General features: G+C 39.5%; 2 protein-coding genes across 3 annotated transcripts in view; both read left to right on the top strand.

Annotated features, from left to right (window-relative positions):
* Positions 1-21783, top strand: part of MDN1 (midasin AAA ATPase 1) — a 97258-nt gene extending 75475 nt beyond the window's left edge. The window contains exons 80-102 of one of the 2 annotated variants that reach the window (XM_027743583.2): positions 635-861; positions 1213-1359; positions 2022-2194; positions 2569-2730; positions 2849-2986; positions 3212-3353; positions 4486-4658; positions 5266-5409; positions 6065-6200; positions 6834-7150; positions 9066-9227; positions 9579-9680; positions 9837-10038; positions 10499-10669; positions 12170-12327; positions 14178-14267; positions 15162-15277; positions 15906-16080; positions 16387-16460; positions 16554-16668; positions 17568-17631; positions 19326-19468; positions 20838-21783. In XM_027743583.2, the coding sequence (XP_027599384.2) occupies positions 635-861; positions 1213-1359; positions 2022-2194; positions 2569-2730; positions 2849-2986; positions 3212-3353; positions 4486-4658; positions 5266-5409; positions 6065-6200; positions 6834-7150; positions 9066-9227; positions 9579-9680; positions 9837-10038; positions 10499-10669; positions 12170-12327; positions 14178-14267; positions 15162-15277; positions 15906-16080; positions 16387-16460; positions 16554-16668; positions 17568-17631; positions 19326-19468; positions 20838-21026 (3520 nt within the window). In that variant the 3' untranslated portion in view covers positions 21027-21783. Of the gene's footprint in view, positions 1-634; positions 862-1212; positions 1360-2021; positions 2195-2568; positions 2731-2848; positions 2987-3211; positions 3354-4483; positions 4659-5265; positions 5410-6064; positions 6201-6833; positions 7151-9065; positions 9228-9578; positions 9681-9836; positions 10039-10498; positions 10670-12169; positions 12328-14177; positions 14268-15161; positions 15278-15905; positions 16081-16386; positions 16461-16553; positions 16669-17567; positions 17632-19325; positions 19469-20837 lie in introns of those variants that run through there. The other variant, XM_039388118.1, reaches the window with a different exon arrangement.
* A 141-nt stretch (positions 21784-21924) lies between these two features.
* Positions 21925-23833, top strand: LYRM2 (LYR motif containing 2). Its single transcript, XM_027743570.2, has 3 exons — positions 21925-22011; positions 22203-22343; positions 23268-23833. Exons 1-3 carry the CDS (start codon positions 21967-21969, stop codon positions 23346-23348), a joined length of 267 nt encoding a protein of 88 aa, XP_027599371.2. The 5' UTR covers positions 21925-21966; the 3' UTR covers positions 23349-23833.

Here is a 23833-nt window from a genome sequence, read left to right as displayed (position 1 = left end):
ATGCATGAAACTGAATCTCTCCTTTGTTTTCATATAAGAAGTTTGAAGTCATCTTGTAAATGTTTGCCTATGCATATCTTGAGAAGTGGGTTCAGGTGTTTTTGAAACATTTTTTTCTGTTAATTTTTTTTTTGCAAAATGCAGTGCCTGACTTTTTAGAGGAGAGTATGTCTTCTCACACTCCCCTGACAAGTCAGAAAAACTGCTCCATCTCACCTTCTCCCTTTGTCTTTGGTCTCCTAGGATTTCATCCCCATAGCTCCTTAGTTAATGAGGTGAATTCAAGTGTCAATTTAGTGAAGAAATTTTTATTTTAAAAGAAAACTGTAGCTTATTTAATAACAATTCTCAGATTTTCTCTCTGCTTCAAACAGTGTGAGTATAAGCTTGTTATCAAACTTTTTATTTAATGAATTCAAGATGGGAGATCACAGAATATTCTGAGTTGAAAGGAACCCACAAGAATCATCAAGTCCAACTTTTAAGTGAATGTCCCATACAGGGCCATTGTTGTTATTAGCACCATGCTCTAACCAACATCTGCTGCCTCTCCCTTATTCATGCCTCAAGAGAAGGTTTAATCTTAAATTGGACTGTTTGTTCTTCTTTCACTATTATGGTATTTCTGTTGCAGGAGAGATTTTGAAGTTTGCACATCAGCTGTGAGTTGTTTGCTGGAAGTCTCAGCTCAGTTACAAGGCATAGAGTCCCTGTTTCTTCCAAATGGGGAAGACAGGCAAGCTGCAAATCAGATGGCCCTAATCAAGAGCCTAAACTATATTCAGGAAGAAGTTACTAATACATCCACAGACTTCACAGCCTGGAGAACACAGCTTCTTGCTTCCATGTCAAAGTGCAGTGGTAAGGACAATTTTTCTCTGCCTGGTTTGTAATATAGATAAAGACACAAGAATTCATTAGTTTGGGTATTGTTGAAGATGGCCCTGTGTTCATTCTGATACCCATAAACACTTCATGAAATTCAAACTTGCAAAATTTTGTCCAGACTTAATTTGTTCGGTATAATTTTTTTTACCATCACTGTTGACAGCAGATCTTACACCATAGTTGTAGGTCAGGATTAGCAAGATTTTGGTAGAAGTGTGTAGAAAAAAATTGCATAATGCTGTCATGGTCCTTGGATAAGGAAAGCGTAGAAACTTGTAATCTGATGTGTTTCCATGTAAAACTGCCTGTGTTATGGTTTAAAAGGAAATCAACAGTCGGATGAAGAGTTCATGGAGCACTTCACAACAAAAGTGGAAACTGTGATCCGTGTTGTTCTCTATGCCATTCAGTGTTTGGTCGAGAGGAAACAGGAAGGTGAAAAGGAGGAAGAAAAATCTCCAGAGGAAGATGGTAAATTTGTTAATTTACCTCAGTGGTATAGGGGTAGGTGCGCTTTCGGAAGAATTTGTAATGGGAAGCTAGAACTCATTTTTCTCTTAGGAGGCTTTTTTCTGCCTGCAAAGTGCAGCTCTCAAGAGGGGTAAATGGTTTTTTCCCCCTTCCCTTCTGCATTTCAGAGAAAGTTGCAGAGAGGGCGGTGAGTGAGGCCTCTCTCTCTGCTATGCAAAAGAGAGAAGTTCTCAGACATATACAGGGCCTCCTCCGGCTGGAGAGGGTGGGGGAGGACACAGAGAAGACAAAAAAAAACCACTGGAAGAGCTCGAACCTGTCTTTTCCCTGAGGCCTGGTGCTGTCTTGCAGCATTCTCAGGTTTTTGTAAGTTTTTAGTGTCCTTGCCTCCAAAATAAACCTTTTTGAATCCTTTCCACTGCCTTGGCATTTTGGGGGAAATACCTGCATGTATTTTACAGTGGGGAAAACAGTTTAAACTATGCAAACCTTAAAATTTCTTAAATTGTGTGTCTAGCAGAGGTACCAATACACAAGGAAATTGCCATTTTAGTAGAAGTTTCTATTTAAATAGATAGAATGGGTATTTCTAGATTGCTTGCTGTAACGTTTTTAGAATGTCTGACTTGATTTCTGTTTTTTTTAATGTATTTCAAACAAAGAGGATGCAGCCTCATTTGATGTGATTAAAGCAGGACATATAACTAAACTTTTGGATGAAGATCTCTCTGCTGATTTGGATTCTTTACATGTGCAAAAAGCAATTTCAGAGGTTTCAGAACTCCTTGAAATCCTGAAATCCCATGGGGAAGATTACACTTCAAATAAACATAAGGTAAAATTGTTCTTCTCAAGAGTCTTTTGGCTTAGGTGTCTCAAGAGATTTGGAATTGTGAACTTTGGCAGTTAAACGTGCATTGCTTCTTCTTGCCCATTATCTCAGAGCTAGAAGCATGTGAGAAATTATGGCCGAATATAGGTAGTCTTCTGTAGTGCAAAAGCCAGATGTTCCTTTAGTGAGAAGACAAAGCTTTAGTTTTTGTGAAACATCTACAAAAAGCTCCAGAAACTTTAGAAATTGTACTTAAACTCATCCACTGATATGTTTGCTTTGAGCATCTGTTTTCCGTCGGTATCATCACCCTCTCTGAGGTGCATCTCAGTACGTACCAAATCATGTTTGACTGCTGGTTTTTGTTTTAACTGCAGTTCTTCAACCAGTCCTGCTATTTGCTGGTGCGTCTAAAGCCCATGCTCTGCAAGTATTCAGATCTTCTCCTGTTCTATCTCACTGTTTCACTGGCGTCTCACAGGAGTACTGGAAAATTGCTTTCTGTTCTAACCAGCATTTTTACAGAGCTTGCCCAAAAAGTAAGTTATTAACAGTGGATATATGGTAAGCAAGGTGTACAAAAGTCTTTAGTAGAAACTAAGCTGAAAGATGTACTTACTACTACAGAAGGTTTTGCGTTTCTGTTTGCCTTTGTAGGGGTTTTGTCTGCCAAAAGAATTACTTGAAGATGAGGCTGGAGAGGGAGCAACAGAGTTTCATGATTATGAGGATGGTGGTATTGGAGATGGGGAAGGCACGAAGGATGTGAGCGACAAAATAGAAAGTGAAGATCAGGCAAGTGTTTGGGGTTGGTCTTGTTTAATTGAAGTAAAACTGAAAAAGCTCCTGAAATCCATAGTGTGGATGTTTCGGGTAAAAGAAACATGAAGTTACCTTCAGTCTCCTATTTCTGTTGGCTTTTAATTTTGCATATCAGCTATAAATATTGTTGTGGTAGTTAAATAAGCTTTAATATATAGGCAAGATCCATTGTAATTTTTGACTTTACCAATAATTCAGATAGAAGACAGTTTTCGAAAGGGTGAAGAGAAGGAGAAAGAGGATCAAGATTCTAAACCAGACATTGAAGGAGAAGACAATGCAATTGAAATGTCAGAAGACTTTGCAGGAAAAATGCATGATGGAGAACAGGAGAAAAAAGGTTTGGTTCTTCCACTATGGCAAACTTGTAAGAAAAGTTATAGATGGTTGATACTTTTATATAACAAAGCATATACTGAAAAGTCTGTGTTCTACAACAAAGAACATCCTAAGTTGTAAAGGACCCACAAGGGTCATTGAAGTCCAACTCCTGGCCCTGCTCAGGACCATCCCCAGGTGTCACGCCATGTACCTGAGAGCATTGTCCAAATGCTTCTTGAACTCAAACAGGCTTGGTGCTGTGACCACTTCCCCGGGGAGCCTCTTCCAGTGCCCAACCACCCCTCTAGGTGAAAAACCTTTTCCCAGTAGTGCCATTTGGGTACTAGAAGTATTAATAGGAATGCAAAGAAGTGTACGAAGGAAATACTATCTCCTTTCACTGTGATGGTTTTGGAATGAAGGGAGACACTCTTTTCTTTCTGTTGTAAGTTGACCTATAGACACCTTTTAAAACTAGTCACAGACTTTGTGGAACTGTTGAAGATCATCAGAATACTTTGAGAACATGGCTGCAGTTAATTTCGGAATGTGACTATGAAGTTATTGCTACCTTTTAAGCAATGGAAAGAATGTAAGTTTACCTTTTTAAAACAGATAAATCAGCAACATTTGGTAGATTTGAGTTGCTACTCACCCAAAAGGTAGCAGCTCTTCGCTTTGAAGGGTAACAGCTTGAACATCTGAAACTAATGTAGCTTAGAAATTACAGTAGTGTTAATCACTTCCAAATCTCTGAGAAAATGCTAAGAATAATTTCATCTGCACAAGAAGGGAGATTCCAAAACTAATAAATAGGTAAAGTGGAATGGATCTTCCCCAAACTAGTAATGCAAAAAATATTTTGAAAATGGAGGATACTGAAGGTAAGGAACAGAGAATTTAAATCATCCAGGTTTTACACGTGGGACTTGTTAGTTGGAGGGAGAGAATGCTGCGTGTGAACACAAGACTTGGAAGCACTTAATTAGGACCCTGCTTGTTTGGGTGTTGGTGCATGTGTGTCATTTTCCACCTATCTCAACTGCATAGGGTGATGAAATTAAGATGCTAGGTATGATTGCTTTTTTGTTTATGAAGTTAACAAAAACATTATCTCTTCTGTACTGAAACACATTCTGAACTGTACACAGAAAATGAGGAAAACTCAGATGAAGAGGAGGAACTTGATAAGCAGATGGGAAATCTTGATAATGCTGAAGCTGATGATAAACTGGATGAAAGGCTCTGGGGGGATGAAGATGATGAAGATGATGAAGATGCTAGTAGTAGTAAAGCAGAAGAAACTGGACCAGGAATGGATGAGGTAAAGAGAAAACGAGTGGGAACAAAAGTATTGAAGGAATTAAACTCTGTGAACTTGGTGTGACTTAGAGTGTGAGCTCTTTTTCACAGCTCTTGATTCTGGAAAGGGATAGTTTAAGGGGATAAGTTTTGTTTAGTGTTGTCTTTTTTTCTGTAGGAAATGATGTCTTGTTGCTGGGTACCTGTCGAAAGGTCTCGGTCGGAAGGGGGAAGAACGACACACAACACACATGAGGGTAGTGAGACAAAGAGATGTCTGCCTGCTCAGCGCAGCAGGCAGTCTTTTATTTAGTGCCAAGTTCCACTCTCCCATACACACACACTACAAACATTTTCCTACAAAACATCCAGGAATGCAACACCTGCAGTTTGTTAAACAGCTCGACCTTGCACTGTCCAGAACTCAGGGCTGTTTCCATGGGAATGTGCAGTTATCTCTTACTTTTCTCAAGGGAACGGTCTTACTCCCTTTAACGCCTCAAGCTCTTCTACTTCCAGGGGGCCCGGGGGTTCCATGGGCCAATAATCTCCCCCCACAATGTCTTATCACTGAGACTTTGAGAACCGGGTAGCATAAATGAGTTTCTTTTGGATTTGTTGGTTAATAGGAGGATTCAGAGCTTGTTGCAAAAGATGACAATTTGGGGACAGGAAAGAAGGATAATAAAAAAAAGCCTCCCAAGGATGAGGAAAAAGAGCAACAGGAAGAGGACAGTGGAAACAAAGAGAAAATCCATGAACAAATTGATGAGGTAAAAATTATTTGGACTGCATGGAGTATCTTGCTGTTAAACCACATTGTGTTGCTCATATCACATGTTTCTGAGAATTTTAAATGCTCTTTATTTAATAGTGAAAAAAGTTAGTTCATTTCAGAGGTAAAAGTAAACCATATTATATCCATTATATTATAAATATATTTTCTGATCCATATTCCAGAAACAATTTTTGTTTGCACTAACTTGAACTTGTAATAGCAGTCAAAACAGGCTTTACACTGAATTGATGTTTTAACAGACAAAACTCTTATTCTGTTGTGTTTAGCAGCAGAAACACTTTAAATATGCAGAACTCTTCCTAAAACCTGTGTACAGTGTGCTTGAAGATTCTGCTAGGATGCCAATTCTGTTTAGAATGTTTCAGCTAGGAAAATTGGATTCTGAAAACAAAACATTCTGGTTTTAAGTACCACCAGTTTATGTAAATGCATTTGCTGAAATTAATCTTTCTGCTCTTTATGCGTGAGGATGTTTACCACTGGAAATCCATTCTTAACTGATCAGAATGTAATATTGTATCCAGTATTTCTTTGTCCTAGAGAATACAATAGAATCTTATTTCTTATCTTTGCCTTTCCTCACACTTATTACATGCCTGTTATTTTTTCCCCCATTCTTTTGCTGACAGCGTGAGTATGATGAGAATGAAGTAGATCCTTATCATGGCCAGCAAGAAAAGGAGGCTGAAGTTGAACCTTTGGACCTTCCTGATAATTTGAATCTGGAGAATGATGAGAAGAGTGATGAGGAGGAAGAGGATGAAGGTACAGTGGAAAAATCTCTCTACAGATTCTTAGATGAAAGCCAAGTGGAAATAGGGAGGGACAATGAGATAATGAGCCCTTTTTCTCTATAGAAAGAAGAGAGGTGGTGGTGAGATTCTGTAGAACCACCAAGAAGCTGCAAATTCATTTCTGTGTATCAAAATAGCAACATACCAAATGCAGGCCAGATAGGAACTCAACATTACAACATTCTCCTGTACCTCCCTTTCGTGAACTCTGTGGAGCAGCCTTTCTCACATTATCCAAGTGATATACCCTGTCTTATGCTGGAAGCTCCTTATTTAATTGGTCAGTTGCTTTTGTGGTTTGGGGTTTTTTTCTTCTGTTGTACTTACAAGTATTTGTACTCTTAAGTCAACTGACCCTCAGAAATATTAGGTTAAAGGAAATTAGTAGGAATTCATCCTACTGTATTGTTAGTTAGAAACCAATTTTCATTTAAAGGAATTATCTTGCTATAGAAAATCATAGATTCTGTGTATAGAACTCTCAGTATTTTAAGATTATTTTTTTTATATAGGCTGGGCAGTTTTATTCCAAATATCTGTAATATTCAGTCTCTGTACTTTACTGAAAGTTTTATACACCTTTCTGATTTTTTGTTTAATCCAGAAGAGAATGCTTTTGAAATAGATGAGAAACCTGTGGATTTAAATGAGGCAGAGAAGACAGAAGAACAGAATCAAGAGGATACTGGTGAGACAGAAAGAGGTGATCAAGATGCAGAAGCAGCTGAAGAAGACCTTTCTGAAGATAAAGAGGAGAAGGAAGATGAAGGAGACAAAGATGCTCATGATCAAGAAGAAAATGCAGGGAACACTGAGGATGCAGAAGAAGAAGAGGAAGAGTCACAGCCACCTGACGAGTCAAAAAATGAATCTACTGAAGACAAGGGGATCCCTGCTGGTGACCAAGGCCTTCAACCTCAGGTAGAGAGTAATAAATAAAAGCCTGATTTTCTTAGTTGTTTTAATTACCTTACGCGAGAGTTAAGAAATGGATGGTGTTCTGTGATAGTCTGAAACAAATCTGACATTAAGTAGGTGTAATGTTAGTGAGAATCTTCATCAAAATAAGAGCTTTGCTTACTACTAAACATGTATTTCTGCTATCTGTATTCCTACTATCTCCTTGGCCTTGTGTTAGAACAGAATAGACTATTTCAGTTGGAAGCGACCCACAGTGATCATCTAGCCCAACTGCCTGATCACTTCAGGGCTGACCAAAAATTTAAGCATGTTATTAAACACGTTGCCTAATGCCTCTTAAACACTGACAGCTTTGGGGCATCGACCACTCTCTTGGTAAAGAAATGCTTCCTAATGACCATTCCCATGCATCCTATCACTGGGTACAGGGAGAAGAGATCAGCATCTCTTTCTCCGTGCCCCCTCAGGAAGCTGTAGAGAGGAATGAGGTCGCCCCTCAGCCTCCTCTCCAAATCAGACAAGCCCAAAGTCCTTAGCTGTTCCTCATAGGACACTGTTTCCAACCCTTGCACCAGCTTTGTTGCCCTCCTCTGGACACATTCAAGGACCTTCACATCATTCTTAAATTGTGGGGCCCACAACTGTACAGTGCTCAAGGTGAGTGTAGCTGCAAGAGACCTTCAGAAGAAATAGTGAGGAGGGAGAGCTTCCTCCTGCTCAAGGAAACTTTTGCTGCTGGGGAAAAGCTTTAATGTGGGAAGGAATTCGTTCTGATGCAGGATGCTGTGTATGTTCTCTTTATCTGTCTGCCAAGAGGTAACTCTCTTGCTACAAGTGATAAAATTCTCACAGACGTGCCTGGAGGCCCCTGCACGGGGGGCCAGGAAGGCCATAAAGCACAGGGGAGAATTCAGCCTGGAGTTTTATTGCACATGCAAAAGGTATTGTTATAAAAGCAACAAAACAGGTTTATGTTTTTATCTTCTCAGACAGCTGTATTCATCATTAAGATAGATATATATATATATTGCAGTATATAAAATAAGTTTTCTTTAAAACTTTAGCCACAGCCTGGGTTACCTGCATGCATATCAAGCCTTACAGCAAGGCTGCACCAACGCTGAACAGAGCAAGACAATCACCTCTTTTGACCACGTGGTGTTGCTCTGTTTGATGCACCCCAGGACAGGGATTACCCTCTGGGCTGCCAGGGCTCACTGCTCACTCACATTGAGCCTGCTGTCAGTCAGCACCCCCAGATCCCTTTCTGCAGGGCTGCTCTCCAGCCACTTCTCTCCCAGTTGTGCCCAGCATTATTCCATCCAAGGTGCAGAATCCAGAATTTGGACTTGTTAAATTTCATCCCATTGATCATAACCCAGTGCCTCAATCTGTCTAGATCCCTCTGCCAGGCCTCTTATCCCTCAAGAGAGTCAACAGCACCTCTCAGTTTGTATCATCAGCAAAACTTGCTAACAGTGCATTCAACTCCTGTATCCAAATCATTGATAAATGTATTGAACAGGACTAGTTCTAGAGCTGAGCCCTGAGGAACAGCACTGGGGACTGTCACCAGCCAGATATAGCCCCATTCACTACAACCCTTTGAGCCCTGCCCTTCACCCAGCACACTGTGAATCCACTCATCCCACAGCTGAACAACTTGTCCAAAAGGATACTATGAGGGACAGTATCAAAAGCCTTACTAAAAATCCAGAAAAAAAACATCCACTGCTTTCCCTTCATCTACTAGGCTGGTGACCTCATCACAGAAGGCTATGGAATTAGTTAAATAGGACTTTCCCTCTGTGAACCCATCCTGACTGTGCCTGATGACTGCATTCTTCTCTAAATGCCTTTCAATAATACCCAGTTCCCGATGTTTTTTAGAATGTTAAAATAATCATTATTTCAGGAAGAAGATGGTAAAGATAATTCAGAGATGGATGAACAGATTCCTGAGGCTGAGGAAAGAATGGAACATGAAACACAAGGGCAGACCGGGCAAGAAAACCTGCAGAGTGACAGTGCTGTTGAGCTGGCTGGAGAGGCTTCAGAAAGAGACCAGTCTAAAGAGGTAAACTACATGGAAGTGTCTGAGTTAAAAATGCTAAATTTGTGAATACATTTTCGAGTTACAATCGAGGAATTGCTGCCGTAAATTTTAAGAACTGTGTATAAGATTCAGTTTACACCAGTTATAAATTCATTGAAAAAAATTGAAGACCATGTAGATACCCTGCAGTTTTCACTCCTGTAAAGGTAAGTTTAGGGTAATTGTTGAGCTGCAGAACTGGCTCGTCTGCTCTCCATAAGAATAATACTTATATGAGCCATTTGTCATTCACAACAGAAGGTAGCAGAGCTTCCTTCTGAAATTTGTTTACAGTAGTTGCTACAGGTACAGTTGAATTTTTTTTTCTTTCAGGAAAGTGGAACTGGAGCTGCAAGTGCAAATCAATCAGAAGGCCATGAATCCACACGCATGGCCCGGATGGCTTCTCAGAAGCAAAGCAGAAAAAATACACAGGTTCATCTCTCCATTTTAATTTTTTAAAATTTTTATTTCAATGTCTGAATATTAACAAATAGGCGGGACTCAGTGTCTCCTTGTTAGAACACTGCTCTCATTAGTGTTGGGTTACACCTCACTTGAAGTTCATGGTGTTAATTTATTCTTTTTCAGAGTTTCAAGAGGAAGCCTGGCCAGGCAGACAATGAACGTTCGATGGGAGATCACAATGAACATATCCACAAGCGACTGAGAACCATAGAATCCAGCAGTGAAGCAAAGCAGGATACAACTCAGCCTAAACAAAACGTGGAGGAGGCTGATGCATTTGAACATATTAAACAAAGCTCTGAATGCTATGATGCACAGACATATGGTATGGTGGCATTTCTGGGTGTAAAGAGTTATTGCAGAATCAAATCCTGAAACAGTCCAATTTGCTGTAATTTTCTCTGTTTGCTTTTTAAAGTTATGTTTAACAATCCTTGCAACACCATTTTGCTATGATAAATGCTACTCTTTCGCAGTCAGATTCAAACTAACAATAACATTTTTGAAAATACTGAATTGACTTATGAAATGGATTTTAGCTTGATAAACATATTTAAAATCTGTTCTCTCTAAATCTTACTTCAGTATATCAGGTTTCCAGGGCAAGAGCTCACTGACAACACAGCACAGTGAAAGATAAAACTGAGGTTTGAGACAATAGTTCAGATTTCTTCTGAAGTTCACTAAAACTGATTCACAGTGGCCTCAGAATGCAACATTTATTTTGCAACTTGACTACTTCTCCTTCCACTTGCCCCTTAATAAGTACTGTTGTCTTTGTACAGATGTAGCTAGCAAGGAGCAAGAGAAATCTATCATGCCTCTTGAAGAAAAGGAAGAGGGAGATTCTGAAGATGCAGCTATGGAAACAGAAATGCAGAATGAGGATCTCACAACAGTAGATGCAGAAGAGCTGAAGCCAGAAAAAAAGAAGTCTACTGCCACTAAACCTTCTGGTACATTAACTTAAAAAACATTTTAAATATACATTGATGTGGATCTTTAAATGTATATGTAGGTATTTACATTTGCATGTAATGGATGATTATCATGAGACTCATCTGTCATAAGATGTTTCATAAGACTAAAATGTCTGCTCTTACTTGATTTTTCTGCAGAAGTATTCTTACTTAGCATTAGCCTTGCTAAATTGGTTGAGTGACAGAGGGGTTTGCTGCTTTCTTTCAAGTTAATGGTCTCTAATCTTTATCCACTACTTTGAAGAAATAAAAAGCAAACACTTCCCTGCTGTTCAACACAATGCCAATTCACTTAATTAATTGGCATATAACAATGCATTCCACTGTCACCACCATCAGCACCACATAACTCAACTTTTTAATTATAACTTCTGAAAAAAAAACCTAGCAAGAATTTGAGGAGCTGGTCTGAACAACATCCGGTGAGGAAGCACCAGACTGTCACTATCTCACTGGTTTCTTCCTTAAGTGGGAATGAAACAAAACAAAACCAAGCTGCTAACAGAAAATGGCTATTGGATGCAAATGGTTGGTAGATGAGAAGACAGGTCTGACTTGTCAGCCACCCAGCTTCCCCCCCCTCCCCCCAAAATAAGCAAGATAAAAGCATCTCTTGCCAATTGCATCAGAAGAATTTAATTTTGATGAATCTAAGTAAATGCAGCATAGTTTGGAATTTTGAAGTTTTCTTCTCACACACAGGCTGGCTAGAGAGGGGAGACAACTCTTACAAGCCTATATTCTTGCTTTCCACTCCCTTCAGGTTTAATCACTTAAATATCTTGCTAGACTCATTTGCATTATGGTACAGGTGTGCATGTAATCAGTCTATTTGTTTTTCCACATGATTCTCTAACAGGATGTTCTGAAAAACTAGAATCTTTGAAACATCTCCTACAGTGTCATATTTTTTCCTTTAAAATAATTCTGTAAAAATTAGTTGTTAAACAGTGTAGTATAGTAGAAACAATTATAAAAGAAAATCTTTAATCCATTCCTTTATTTGTAAATTGATTTTTGATTTATAGAAAACTGTTCTGTTAAGATCAAGAGTGTAAAAGCTAAGAAAAAATTGCCATTTTTTATGATAATTTTCTGAATGTTCTCTAGTTACTTTATACTTCCTGTCATCCTGTCAGAGAGGCTATGAAGATCAAAAAAACATACTTCACTAATGTGATTTTCAGGTTATAAAGATCTGTTCACTGTTATTTTGCTCATTTGGCAAGCAGGTTATAACAGAGAAAAACAATTTCCTTTAGGAAATCCATATTCATGTATTCCAGTGAGTTGCAAGATGTATTCATCCTATTCCTAGAATTAAATGTCTTAAAATTTGGGCACTTCTCTTAAGCAAAGTTACGTCTGGACTGCACTACAAAGCATGTGAGATTCTTCATAAAAGAGTCAGGATACAATATTGCTTCTTGTATGATGTGTGATCCACAAAGTTAGTAATTAGTTTTGTGGTTGTAGGACCAGGTGATGTGGAGCCAGAGATCCAGACTTTTGACTCAGAGGATGTCAATGACTCTGCAACAGAAAAGGTGCCAAAGGTGACTGAAGAGAAGCCAGAGAGAAGCAAGGACTCGACTATACATACAGCCCATCAGTTTTTGATGGACACTCCCCAGGTATGATACCCAGTTTGCCTTCTTACAGATACAGTAGCAGAAATAGACTCTTTTACTTGACCTGTGTTAATGGAGTTCTGTGAATGCAAAAGTTTAGAATTACTTGTGTTCAGACAACTGAGTAGCTTGCTATTATTTAATAGCAGAATGAAAAGTAACAACTAACTGCTGTATATGCAGCTGAAAGATGCCTTTAAAATGACAAGTCCTCCCCATCCTTAGGATGGAACCTTCCCATGTCACTTTTTAAAAAAACTTCTTTTTTTCTAACTGTAAAGAACTGCTTTGCACAGATGAATCTGCAGAGGAAAGGCTTGGGTAGAGTGGAAAGCAATAGGCAAATGTGTAGCCTGAAGATAACAGAAGGGTTCAGAGTGATGAGGGAGCTAGGCATCAGTGACTTTAAAACGTTGTGGACAAAGAATTCACCTCAGTTAATTGATCATAGTATACTACTTCTTCATAAAAGCTGATTGCAAGTATTTTAGAACCTTTTGAGCTTTTTATGAATGTCTCAATTCAAAAAATGTTATCATAACCTAGAAAATCCTAGAGCTTCATGTGACACTCATAGTTTCCCAGTGCAAACTGTTGGCTGTGAAAAAGCACATTTTATCATAAAGACTAAGGCGTAGAAGCACATGGTGGTGGATAACCAGTTGATAAAGTAAAAATATTTTCAGTCTCTGTTTTTTTAGAAGTATTGACCTTTCATTCTAATAGTATTGTGTCCCAAGTACATACTTGGAAGGCAGTATTTTACTGTTTCTACGTATACCATGTAAAGGATTGTGTGCCAGCTACACCAAGTGCTTCCATCTTAATGCCAGATGTTGCAGCTGTTTGGAAAAAGGCTGCTGAATGCAAGAGTGTTCTCCTGTTGTCAGAATAGTTAGGTCCCTGCTGTTTTCGGTCTTGGGGATTTTCCAGTTGACACGCAAAACGTGGAACAGGAGGGGGAGCTCTTGCAGTACCAGTTCAAGGGGAGGGGAGAGACGCTGCTGGGGGAAAAGTGCAGGTCGTCACCTTTCGGCAAAAGGGAGAGGAAAGAAGTCCCCTCCACGCGTATTCTTCCTCCCTTCCTTAAACCTGCAGTCGGTGACCGAAGGGACAGCTGCTGCTTCTTGAGGAATGAGAAGTTATTGGGACTACTGAGTTTGCAATCATGGGCTTATTTTCCTTAATCCATAAGCCTGCAAGTTATGCAGACCATATAGTGTTGTTTGGCTAAACTGTGGTTTGGTAAGCCAGGAGCAGAGCTTGTCACTGAAAGCACAGTGAAAGTAAAAGTATCGTAAAGCTTGAGTGTCCTTTAACAGAAGGGCTTATCGAAGAGTATTTGCTGGGAGGTAAAGAGGAAGATGTCATTCAATCCTTCGAGTGGCTTGAATGAAACTTTTAAAAAAACATAATTAAGTGAAGTATACTATATTTTGGAACATACTAGACAGGTAGCATTCAATAGTTTGGTCTCCATTATGTTGTCATTAAATCTGGAATTTGTCAAGATAATTTCATTGATTTATCTGTATTTTATTATGTTTATTATGTTCTGTATTTTATTATGTTCAGTGTTGGTATCATACATGTCCTAGCTTTCTTTCTATGTTGATTATGTCACATATGGAGGTATTTCTGGGGAGATACTTATCCTTCCTGTACATGGAAACTATTAAAGGGGGAAAAGATTTAGAATCTTCATTCAAGTGGGTTTTTTCAGGTCTTTTTGTGTCTAAAAGAATAAGAACAATGGATTTATACTTTTTTTTTATGGTTTGCTATATTTTGGGGGTCACCAGATGTGTAAACTTTTTTTTTCTGTCTCATAAATTGCATAACTGCACTTCTAGCACATTGTTAGAGATCCTGAAGAGCTAAGAAAGGAACTTGAAAGACAATTGGAAGCTTGGCAGACACAGCAGCCTGGAACACCAGAGGAGGTTTGTGACCTCATTTTAATATAAAGCTGTTATAAGAATCCTTTGTTGCATTATTTCATCTTGTTCTACTGCTAAAACATTGAGGAAGCCAAGCAGGCTGCAGTCGAAATACTCAAAATCACATGATTTAGATGCTATTTTTTTATTATGTTTAACTACTTCTGAAAAAAAATTACATAATTCTTAAAGCAGGATGATGTTTCACATCTTGTTTTGAATGTGCTATGTGCAGGAAGTTACTCTGTTGATAATGACTTCTAAAACTTGCATAGTTAAAAACATTTTTCTTAGTCCTGTCAAGTTCCTTCCATTTTGAGTTGTCACCTTCAGTTAAATGCTGGACACACCACTTCCACAAAATGATGATAAAGAGAAGCCCTCTCCTTCAGTTGCAGTGGTGGAGTTTGACCCAACAGCAAAACCAGAATATTGTACTTGCTCTGACTAGTCCTAGTTTACATGAATTGTGAACCATATTTGGAATTACTTCTTGAATAGGCTCAGTGTGGAGCCTCAAGAATTGTGCTGAATTTTAATTAATTTTAATTTTTGATGGTCAGTGAAGAACCTAGAGGACTTCACAGTTTGCCTTTCTGTAATACCAGCTATCGGCACCTGGCTGTTCCAAGATCATCTTGTATCAACAACAATGCCAGAGTTGCTTTGGGTACCCCTACAGAAAAGATCATTGCATGTTGCAGTTTTGTAGCAGCCAGGAGCATCCTAAGTTGAATGCAAATTGTCATAGGAGACACCCTCACAGTTTTAGCTGGTAGCTCCCTGCTTACTGCCTTCCCCTCCTACACTGAGGCTTGTTTTCTTTTTTCAGACAGTACTTTCCAACTTTTTTGTTTTTTTCATAATTCACTTTTATTTCTTTGTGTAATGTTTTAGGAGAAGGAAGCAGCACAGTTGTGGCAGAGGTATTTAGTACTGACAGCTCCTCTATCACAGCAGCTTTGTGAACAGCTGCGACTCATACTGGAACCCACTCAGGCAGCCAAATTGAAGTAAGTTGGATCTTTCTGAGGCTTCCAGTTTCTTTAAACTCCTGGGTTTTGGCAGCTTTAACTTCTGTAAGACTGCAGCTTTGTTATTCTTGCTTTATTGTAATGATTCCTGTTTGCAACTGCATTTAATTTCCTTTTGTAAGGGAACACTAGGTTATTTTATGAAAAGCAAATATGATATAGTAGTAGGCACCTATCCTGAGGGTACTACCTCCTACTTTTTTTTCTCCTGTGCAACAGGTGATCAAATCAACTTAACCATTTAAAGATAAGTCAAAGATTGTGTTAAATGGCAAAACATTTTATGTTGTTTTTAACATTAAGTAATCTTTTTTAAGAGATCTAGACTTGTTTCAAACTGGAAGAATCTAAGTTCAAAGCCTGCCTTCCGTTTTAGGCACCTAGATATAAATTTCTTTTAAAAACACTGAATATCCATCTTACATTGAAAATGTCATATATATTTTTGTCTATAACTAGATACGAATATTAAACTATTAATTTTGGGTTTGTTGTATTTTACAAAGAAAGTGTTACTTTGGTGTATATGGTGCATAGGCCAGGGATTTCCAGAATGAGATATTTGCTGATAATCCCTGTCCCCGTGTCTTTTTTTCTTAACTTTCAGAGGAGACTACAGAACTGGGAAGAGACTGAACATGCGCAAAGTGATCCCGTATATCGCCAGTCAGTTCCGAAAAGACAAGATCTGGCTGCGAAGGACCAAGCCCAGTAAACGACAGTACCAGATTTGCTTGGCTATTGATGATTCCTCTAGTATGATCGACAACCACTCTAAACAGGTAAAATGAAACCCCAGAAGAAGTATGAAGAAACTACCTTTTGTTGATGAGTATGTCAGCTGCTGACTTGTTTCATACTGGTTGCTGAAAAGTCTGACTGGTAATTCCAGAGCAATCAGCTGATGCCCTCATGCAGAACTAGTGCAGTGACTGTCTCACATAACTGTAACAGGTAAAAAGATAGGCAGTCCCTTAATTTATTTTTCTAGATGATGGAAAACTAATTTCAGTAACATTCTTCATATTTAATACTGAGCTTTGAGTAAAACTTTGAATATCCTATTTTTGATGTAACTTTTTTAACAGCTTGCATATGAATCCTTGGCAGTTATTGGAAATGCACTGACTCTTCTAGAAGTGGGACAAATTGCTGTGTGTAGGTGAGTTTATTTGAAATACTGGGTTTTCTTCAAGACTTCAGAGCAGAATGTAAATACCGGTTTTGTGCTGTAATTTTTTCTTCTTTTCTAAAGCTTTGGAGAGAGCGTTCAGCTGCTGCACCCATTCCATGAGCAGTTCAGTGACCGGTCAGGGACACGGATATTGCGTCTTTGCAAGTTTCAGCAGAAGAAAACAAAAATAGCCCAGGTACACAAGAATGCCTCTAGGGCAACAGGTTTGCCAATCTTTTCCTGACAAGGTATCAGCAGCTTCATGGTTTCGTGATCACACTGTAATGTTTACCAGTTATTTGAGATAACAAAGAGATCCAATGGTCATAATTTTGTAACGGGAGTGTTTTCTCTTTTAAGCATTCATCTTTCTCTGTATTGGGTCTTAAACAGTATTTTGGGTACAAGCTATTGAGTACCCCAGCGCCAAATACCATCAAAGTTTGTGGGACTTTAGAAAGTTTTCATGCCATGGATTCCACAGTAGTAGGAGGAGGAAGTTTGTCAGACTTGACTGCTTCCTGAAGAAAATAACTTTCTATACTAATACTTTCCAGAGAGCTGCTAAGTTGTCTTCTTTTAGGAAGATTTTTGCATTCTTACCTTTCCAAACTCAAATAAGATCTTCTGTTAATATTAAATGGAAACAGATAAGACCCAAATAGCTCAATGGCAGTCTTATAAACCAAAATTGGGAGGACTTGACTGTTGATTTTCTTAATTTTAATGGGGATTATGAAACTAGATACTTCTATTTCAAGTTGAAACCAAAGAAGTTCAAGCTAGAAATAGGATATATATTTTTAATTATTCCATTAATCACTTCAGCAATGTACTGTTTCAATGGCTTTGCTAGCATTGGAAAAAATTTAAATCCAGTTCCAAGGCTTCTCGGAAGATTCTTTAGTTCAAAAATACTTATTAAATTTGAAGCAGGAGTTAATATAGGAAAATGCCAAGGACTGTGTCTGTGTTGGATGGTCAGACTATCTTGGCATTTAAAATAAAGAAATATGTTCTTTAAAATTTTTTCATTATTAAGTTTATTATTTTTGTTATGAGATAACTTAATCTTCTTATTTGTTTCCTCTGCAGTTTCTTGAATCGTCAGCAAATATGTTTGCTGCAGCACAGCAGTTGTCTCAAAATACTAATCCGGGTGAGCTTTTTTTTTGTTACTATGCTTGTTGCTGTGGCAGCAGAATGCTCACTACAGTCCCAAAGTAGGATCCTGCCAGGAAGGCTCCTAGCACTGAAACATGACTTGCATTAGGGCTTTGGGTTTTGCTTTGTCAAAAGGAATGTTTGGTTGAAATGTAGCTCAAAACCCAAGAGACACCTACTTCATATTTGTCAATAATTCACTAAAATTGTAAGACTTTTTAAAAAGGCACACATTACATGTCTCCCATTACCTTATGTCTCCAGACTGTATTTAAGTCTTAGACACTCCCAGCTTAGAGCACTGTCCAGCTTCCTAGTGACCTTGACTCTCCAAACACTTCTGCTCTTGCTTGAGAGCTTGAGTTCTCTAAGTACCCAGAAGCACAGTGTTCTGAGGAGGGCGTTTGCCTCCTACCCTCTGCAAGTCTAGGTCACGAGCTGCTTGAATTTCCTAGAAAAGCTGGAAGACTGCTTGTCTCGCATCTGACTCACAGTTAGTGGAAGGAACTGCTTTGTGATAGTTAAAAGCTCGTCACAGAGGCACCTGTATTTTTTATAAGTTCTTGTTAAAGTAATCTAAGAAATGGACAGTCAGGGATTTAAAATCCACTCGTTCGCCACAGGGTGGCCAGGCTGTACGAATAGTCAGAGAGGGAGCAGCATCCAGTCCTTTTGACTTAGGCTGGGATGCAGCAGCAATCAGCTTGCTAGAACTGGGGAGCTGGCAAGAGAAAAGGCAGAAGGATCCATTACTCCTTTTTGTAAAAAGACAAAGCCTTGTCACATTTGGGGCCTGTCTGCAGAAGTGTGCTCTGCATCCTTCCGTAACCCTTGGGGCTTGCATTCTGGACTGTAATTACTGTGATTTCCCACATAATTAAAAGATGAAAGATACATAAGTTAGACTGTTCCTTTACAGGGATATATCTCTGACTCGAGGGGCAGCTTGGGTTAAATAATGTGTCTCCAGAAGATTGCTGGTGCTGAGGAACCCAGCATCAGTGCTGTGTATGTTTCAGGAGGTTTACTTCAGACTGTCTCCTTTGGTGCCAGGGGCTCAATGCTCTACAGTGGTTGACTGCCTTGACTGTGCCTTTGAGGCTAATCTTCTTATTTACTTTCATCCAAAAATCACCCATTTTGGGCAGTCCAAGATTGTTCTCTGATGGAAGCCACACCTCTTAAAACAGGAACAACAGGACAACGTTTCAAAAGCCCTGTCTTAGTCCAGGGTGAAATGCTAATACAGATGAACCCATAGGTACCTGCTTTGGGAGGAATAGGTTTGGGCTCTATTTCATAGCAGCAGCAGGTGCTCTACTGAGCCTAGTGGCTGGACTCTTATGGTACAGCCAGTATTCAACCCCTGGACACTTACCAGGCATGAAAGACAAGACCATGACTGCATTTTCCATGCATTTCATCCTTGATTATATTACTGATGGATGGTGGGTTCCCCTCCCTCCAGTATTCTCAATGGTGTCACCCAGTATGTTCTTTCTTGATCCACTGTTAACTGCAGCTAAGCAATTGTTTAAGTCACCAAATTCTATTTGATAAAGACTTAATTTCCTTAGGAATACTACTTTTTCAATTATACCCATAGGGCAAACAAAAGAATAGGGTTTTTTTTGCCTTTTGAACAAGTTAAACTAACTTAGTTAAATTTGAAATGTCCTTTGTGCTCAGAAACAGCGCAGCTGCTTTTGATTGTATCTGATGGAAGAGGCCTTTTCTTGGAAGGCAAGGAACGAGTGACAGCAGCAGTTCAAGCAGCTCGGAATGCCAATATCTTTGTTATTTTCGTAGTGTTGGACAATCCTAATTCCAGGGTAAGTAAGGGAGCACGGGAAAAGTATTCAACTGCAGTGAATGAGAATCCGATACAAATCTTCTTCCTGTCTTTTGTAGTGCCATACAGCTACCTTAGCTTTTGTATAGGTTAAAGATATTTAGCCCAATTTCAGTTTTTCACATCTGTCAGATCTATGATTTCTTCCTACTGTGCTTCTTATCCTCTTTTGTACTTAAAAAACCCCTCAGCTTCCATGCCACAGAAAGGCTAAGTAAGAGCTCCCATCTTCAGATGTAATGGTTGTAGATCTTGGCCACCAGGGAAGTAGCTGGCAGGTTGATAGATTTGGAGTCTGAGAGATGCTTTGTTCCATCACAGTTCTGATTCAACTTGATAATTTCTGACAGCAGTCTCCATTTGACATGACAGCTGGAGCCAATATGAGATTAAACATAGACAGAAAGGAGTATGTGAGAGTTATTTAGTGCCTGAATTGGAAAAGTTGAGTTCTGTATCTGGTAGTTGGGGAAAAAAAAACCTGTTAGATATCCTTGGCTGGGAAGCTGAAATACGTGGGAGCTTTTCAGGAAGACTCTGAGTGCAATAAGTGAGGAAACTTAAGCTTTACTTTGAATTATGTGGTGAAGACTAATTTTGTAGTTCACATTTTCTTCCTCTATTTATTCATACAAAACTCATCTGCTATATTTATTGTTGAAAAACTAACAGATCCCTTGCTGACAGACTGTTCTGATGAAGCCTGGCTGTTCAGATACTGTTGCCCAATATCAAGCAAAAATTATGGGTGTTTTTCGTAAGCGTTTCTCCTAGGGAGAAAAAAGGTGTTTTTTCATAAGCTTCATTAATTTTCTGAGCTGCTACACTGAGCAACTAAGAAGTTACTTTACAAGAAGCACAGGTGGACTTTAATCTGATTTTTGTCTTTGTAGTATTTGTTGAAATATTATGAAGTTGCTAAAGAATCTTGTATTAGAGCACTGCACAAATACAAGTTGAACTCAGCCCTAAAGAGCTTAAAGACACGAGTGTCGGAAAGGCATCAAATATATAAAACTAAAGTGGTAACAGTAAACTCGACTCCTAAAATGCTAAGGAAAGGCAATATTTACGGAACTTGGTATTGCAGAAACTTCAGCTTAGTCTCTTCTAGCCTGTAATTCATGGATTAGGGCACTTTTATCTAAAAGGGCAAAAGTATTTAACTGCTTTGTGTTCAGATTTCATCTGATTTACCATTGAACACTTACATCTTTTAATCTTAGAAGTATTTTATTAACTTTTAATCTAATGGGAGAAATTATAAGTATTTGAAAAATAGGATAAATTATATCAGTGGCCATAAAAGATGCATGTCATTTAGCAGTAACATAAATACTTTTTTACAGGATTCCATTTTGGACATTAAAGTACCTATATTCAAAGGATCTGGAGAATTGCCTGAAATCAGATCTTACATGGAAGAATTCCCATTCCCATTCTACATGATCCTCAGAGACGTGAATGCACTTCCAGAAACTTTGAGTGATGCGCTCAGACAGTGGTTTGAACTGGTGACTGCCTCAGACTCTTTGTAGACTTTGTAGACAAAGTCAGGACCCGATTGCTGCTAAACTGCTGAAATACATGAAACGGTATTTCACTGGAGGGAATCATAAAGTCCCTTCCTAAGTAGATTAACCTGCAGGAGCTGCCCTTGGGCAGTCAGACTGCACAGAACTAAGTGGTTTAGGTGCATTCTTCCATGTTTGTCAGAGGACAATTATGCAATGGCAAGACTGTCTCCTGCTATTCCTGCAAATAATGTAAAACTTTCAACTTCTCTTGTAATAACTTATTACCTTAAAAAAAAAAAAGTATTTGTAATATTCACAGAGGTACAATTATTCCTGCCACTCTGCTGCCATAGGAAAAATGCTTCTGGGAAGGCATTTCTGTGTTAGAACTTGAGGTGTCTGGCAAAAAAGCATTCTTTAGCTTCACCCATGTGGCTGTTGCCTCTGGGAAGGAGTAGAGGAGCAGGGAAGCAGGTGGTTTTAAACAACCAAAAAAATGAGTACTTGAATACTTGGAAGTACTCTGCGGTTTAACACATCCTATTTAATTATGGCAGATTTTTGTCTGATGATATCAACAGGGATTTTTCTGAATAATGCCATATGCTGATCTCCGTACTATCAGTTTACACTGTGAATTTGCCCCTCTGTCCGAGGCAGACATTGAGGATGTTTCATAAATCCAATGTCTTAGAGCACGGACGTGATTTTTCATTGCAAAGGCTATGCATCTTGTATCGTCTGTACTAATTAAAAGAGGTACCACTCTTTTTAATTATTATGTCTGTTCTCTGAGTTGATCAAAAGCTGGAATGAACAAACCGAACTTCCCACAGGGAAGGGGCACCGCGCGCTCCCTCTCTGTGCGCGGAGCTGAAACCCCAGGAAATGGCGGCGGGTGGCCCCGCCCGCCGGGGGCGGGCCCGGCGGCCCCGTGGCGGGGCAGAGGCGGAGCCGCGTCATGGCCGCCGGGCGCGTCCCGCCGGGCGCCCTAAGCTTGAGGCAGGTACGGGCGGGCCGCTCGGGCCGGGGGCGGCGGGGCCTTGTCCCGCGGCGGGACGCGGGCAAGCTGCGCCTCTTAGAAAAGGCGACGGGGCCCTCTGTGTTTGCTTAAATGTCCCTCGAAGCAAAGCCGCCGAGGGTGCGGCTCGCAGCAGTGTCCTGGGGCAGCGGGCAGACTTCCTCTCTTCTTCCCAGTTCCTGAGGCGGCAGCAGGTCCTTCAGTTATACCGCAAGATCCTGCGGGCGATCCGGGAGGTCCCTGCTGAACAGGATCGCCGCTACTTAAAGGACTGGGCCAGGGAGGAATTCAAGAGAAATAAGGATGCTACAGAAGAGGTGAGGATCGGGAACCCGCAACCCTGACCGCCTGCCCTCGAGAATGGTCACTGCTATCCTGTCCTGTGTCTTGGGGGGGGGGGTTGTTTTGTAGGTGTCACTTCCAGACTGGTGAGAAGTCTCCTGTTACTATTTTCTCATTTGTAGAAGAAATAATCCATCATATCTATAAATGTTATCCCCCCTGTTGGTGGTAGTAATGTTTCTCTTAATTTCCAGATAATAATCTGGAATTAAAAAGCTAAAAAACAAATATTCTGCTTACTCAAACCACAGATCAGGAAAATTGTACTGAGTAATACGGTAACTAACATAAACTTATTAATGGTTAAGCTTTTTTTAAAAAAAAAATCTTTCATTTCAACTATATTCAAGCAGAATACAATGAAATCAGATGGTTTGGGATATGAAACAAGTATGAAATGCAGAAACCTCCGCATTTCTTGTATGTCTCCAGTCCTCCTTTCTTGTTTGTTCCTTTTCCTAGCCAGGGCCCAAGGAATTTGTGGCTGAACTATGCAGACAAAGCCTTAGAGAACATATATAATGTTGGGAGAAACAGCCACCTGCTCTGTAAAAGCCCTGTCTCCATAATGCCCCATGCACACCTGTCACTACTGACATGCAGAGGTGGTAGACACAGAAGCATAAAGAAAACATTGTTAGGAGTTTGAATCCAGTTAAAAACTGAGTTATTAAACAAAACCACAACCAAGCACATCATTAAGGAACTGGGAAAAATTAATTCATTTAGGCACCTGTTTCTTAACCACCTCAGTGACTACAGTGTTACTTCACACAAAGAAATAGATGACAGCAGTGCTGGTAAGAATTTTATGTATTTTAATGCCTTAAAAATCTGCATGGTTGTGTAAAACCTGTGTACACTTTGTTCAGTTCAGTAAACTCTATTTGGTTTTACAGGATGCAGTCAGGATGATGATTACTCAAGGCAACATGCAACTGCAGGAACTTCAGAGAACACTTAAGTTGGCAAAATCCTGATACTGATTTTGTTGACAGTTGGACTTTCATCTGCTGCAAACAAGAATAGTGTTTTTTTCCAGAATGTGGTTATAATGGCAGCTTTTGCTGGCAACCTGGTAAAGTTTGAAGGGGGAATCTACCACAGTGGGGATGTTGTTTGGTTTTTCCCCTTCCCCTTTCATTTCTTGGTTTGGTTACCTTCCTGTGTGGAAATCACTCAGACATAAGGAACCGAATGGATGATGTAGCATGAGCTGTGGGAAAAGCAGAAAGCACCAAAAATTACAACAGCAGTGTTACACCTGTGAAATAGAAAATAAATATGAACCAGATTTTTTTGTCTTATTTTTTACTGTGGCAAGTGCAGGTGGTAACATTCACAGTGCTAACAGCTCTCCATGTACTGTGCCAAGGATTTTTACCAAAATTTATGATTAAAAAAGCATTTGGGATAAATAAACGGGCCCAGAACAAATAAATGTGACAAAACTTTGAAGAAAGTG

This window comes from Pipra filicauda, unplaced genomic scaffold (genome assembly GCF_003945595.2).
Source record: "Pipra filicauda isolate LSUMZ 115617 unplaced genomic scaffold, ASM394559v2 scaffold60_size3304689_pilon, whole genome shotgun sequence".
Taxonomy (NCBI): Eukaryota; Metazoa; Chordata; class Aves; order Passeriformes; family Pipridae; genus Pipra; species Pipra filicauda.
Note: the sequence above shows the minus strand (reverse complement) of the source record. Positions and strands in the feature narration are given on the sequence as shown.

Excerpts from the sequence above, each read along its gene's own strand:
- LYRM2 (XM_027743570.2), top strand. The coding sequence starts at position 21,967 with ATGGCCGCCGGGCGCGTCCCGCCGGGCGCCCTAAGCTTGAGGCAG. Across the intron at positions 22,012-22,202 it reads GCGCCCTAAGCTTGAGGCAG|TTCCTGAGGCGGCAGCAGGT; the intron begins GTACGGGCGGGC and ends TCTTCTTCCCAG. Across the intron at positions 22,344-23,267 it reads ATAAGGATGCTACAGAAGAG|GATGCAGTCAGGATGATGAT; the intron begins GTGAGGATCGGG and ends TTGGTTTTACAG.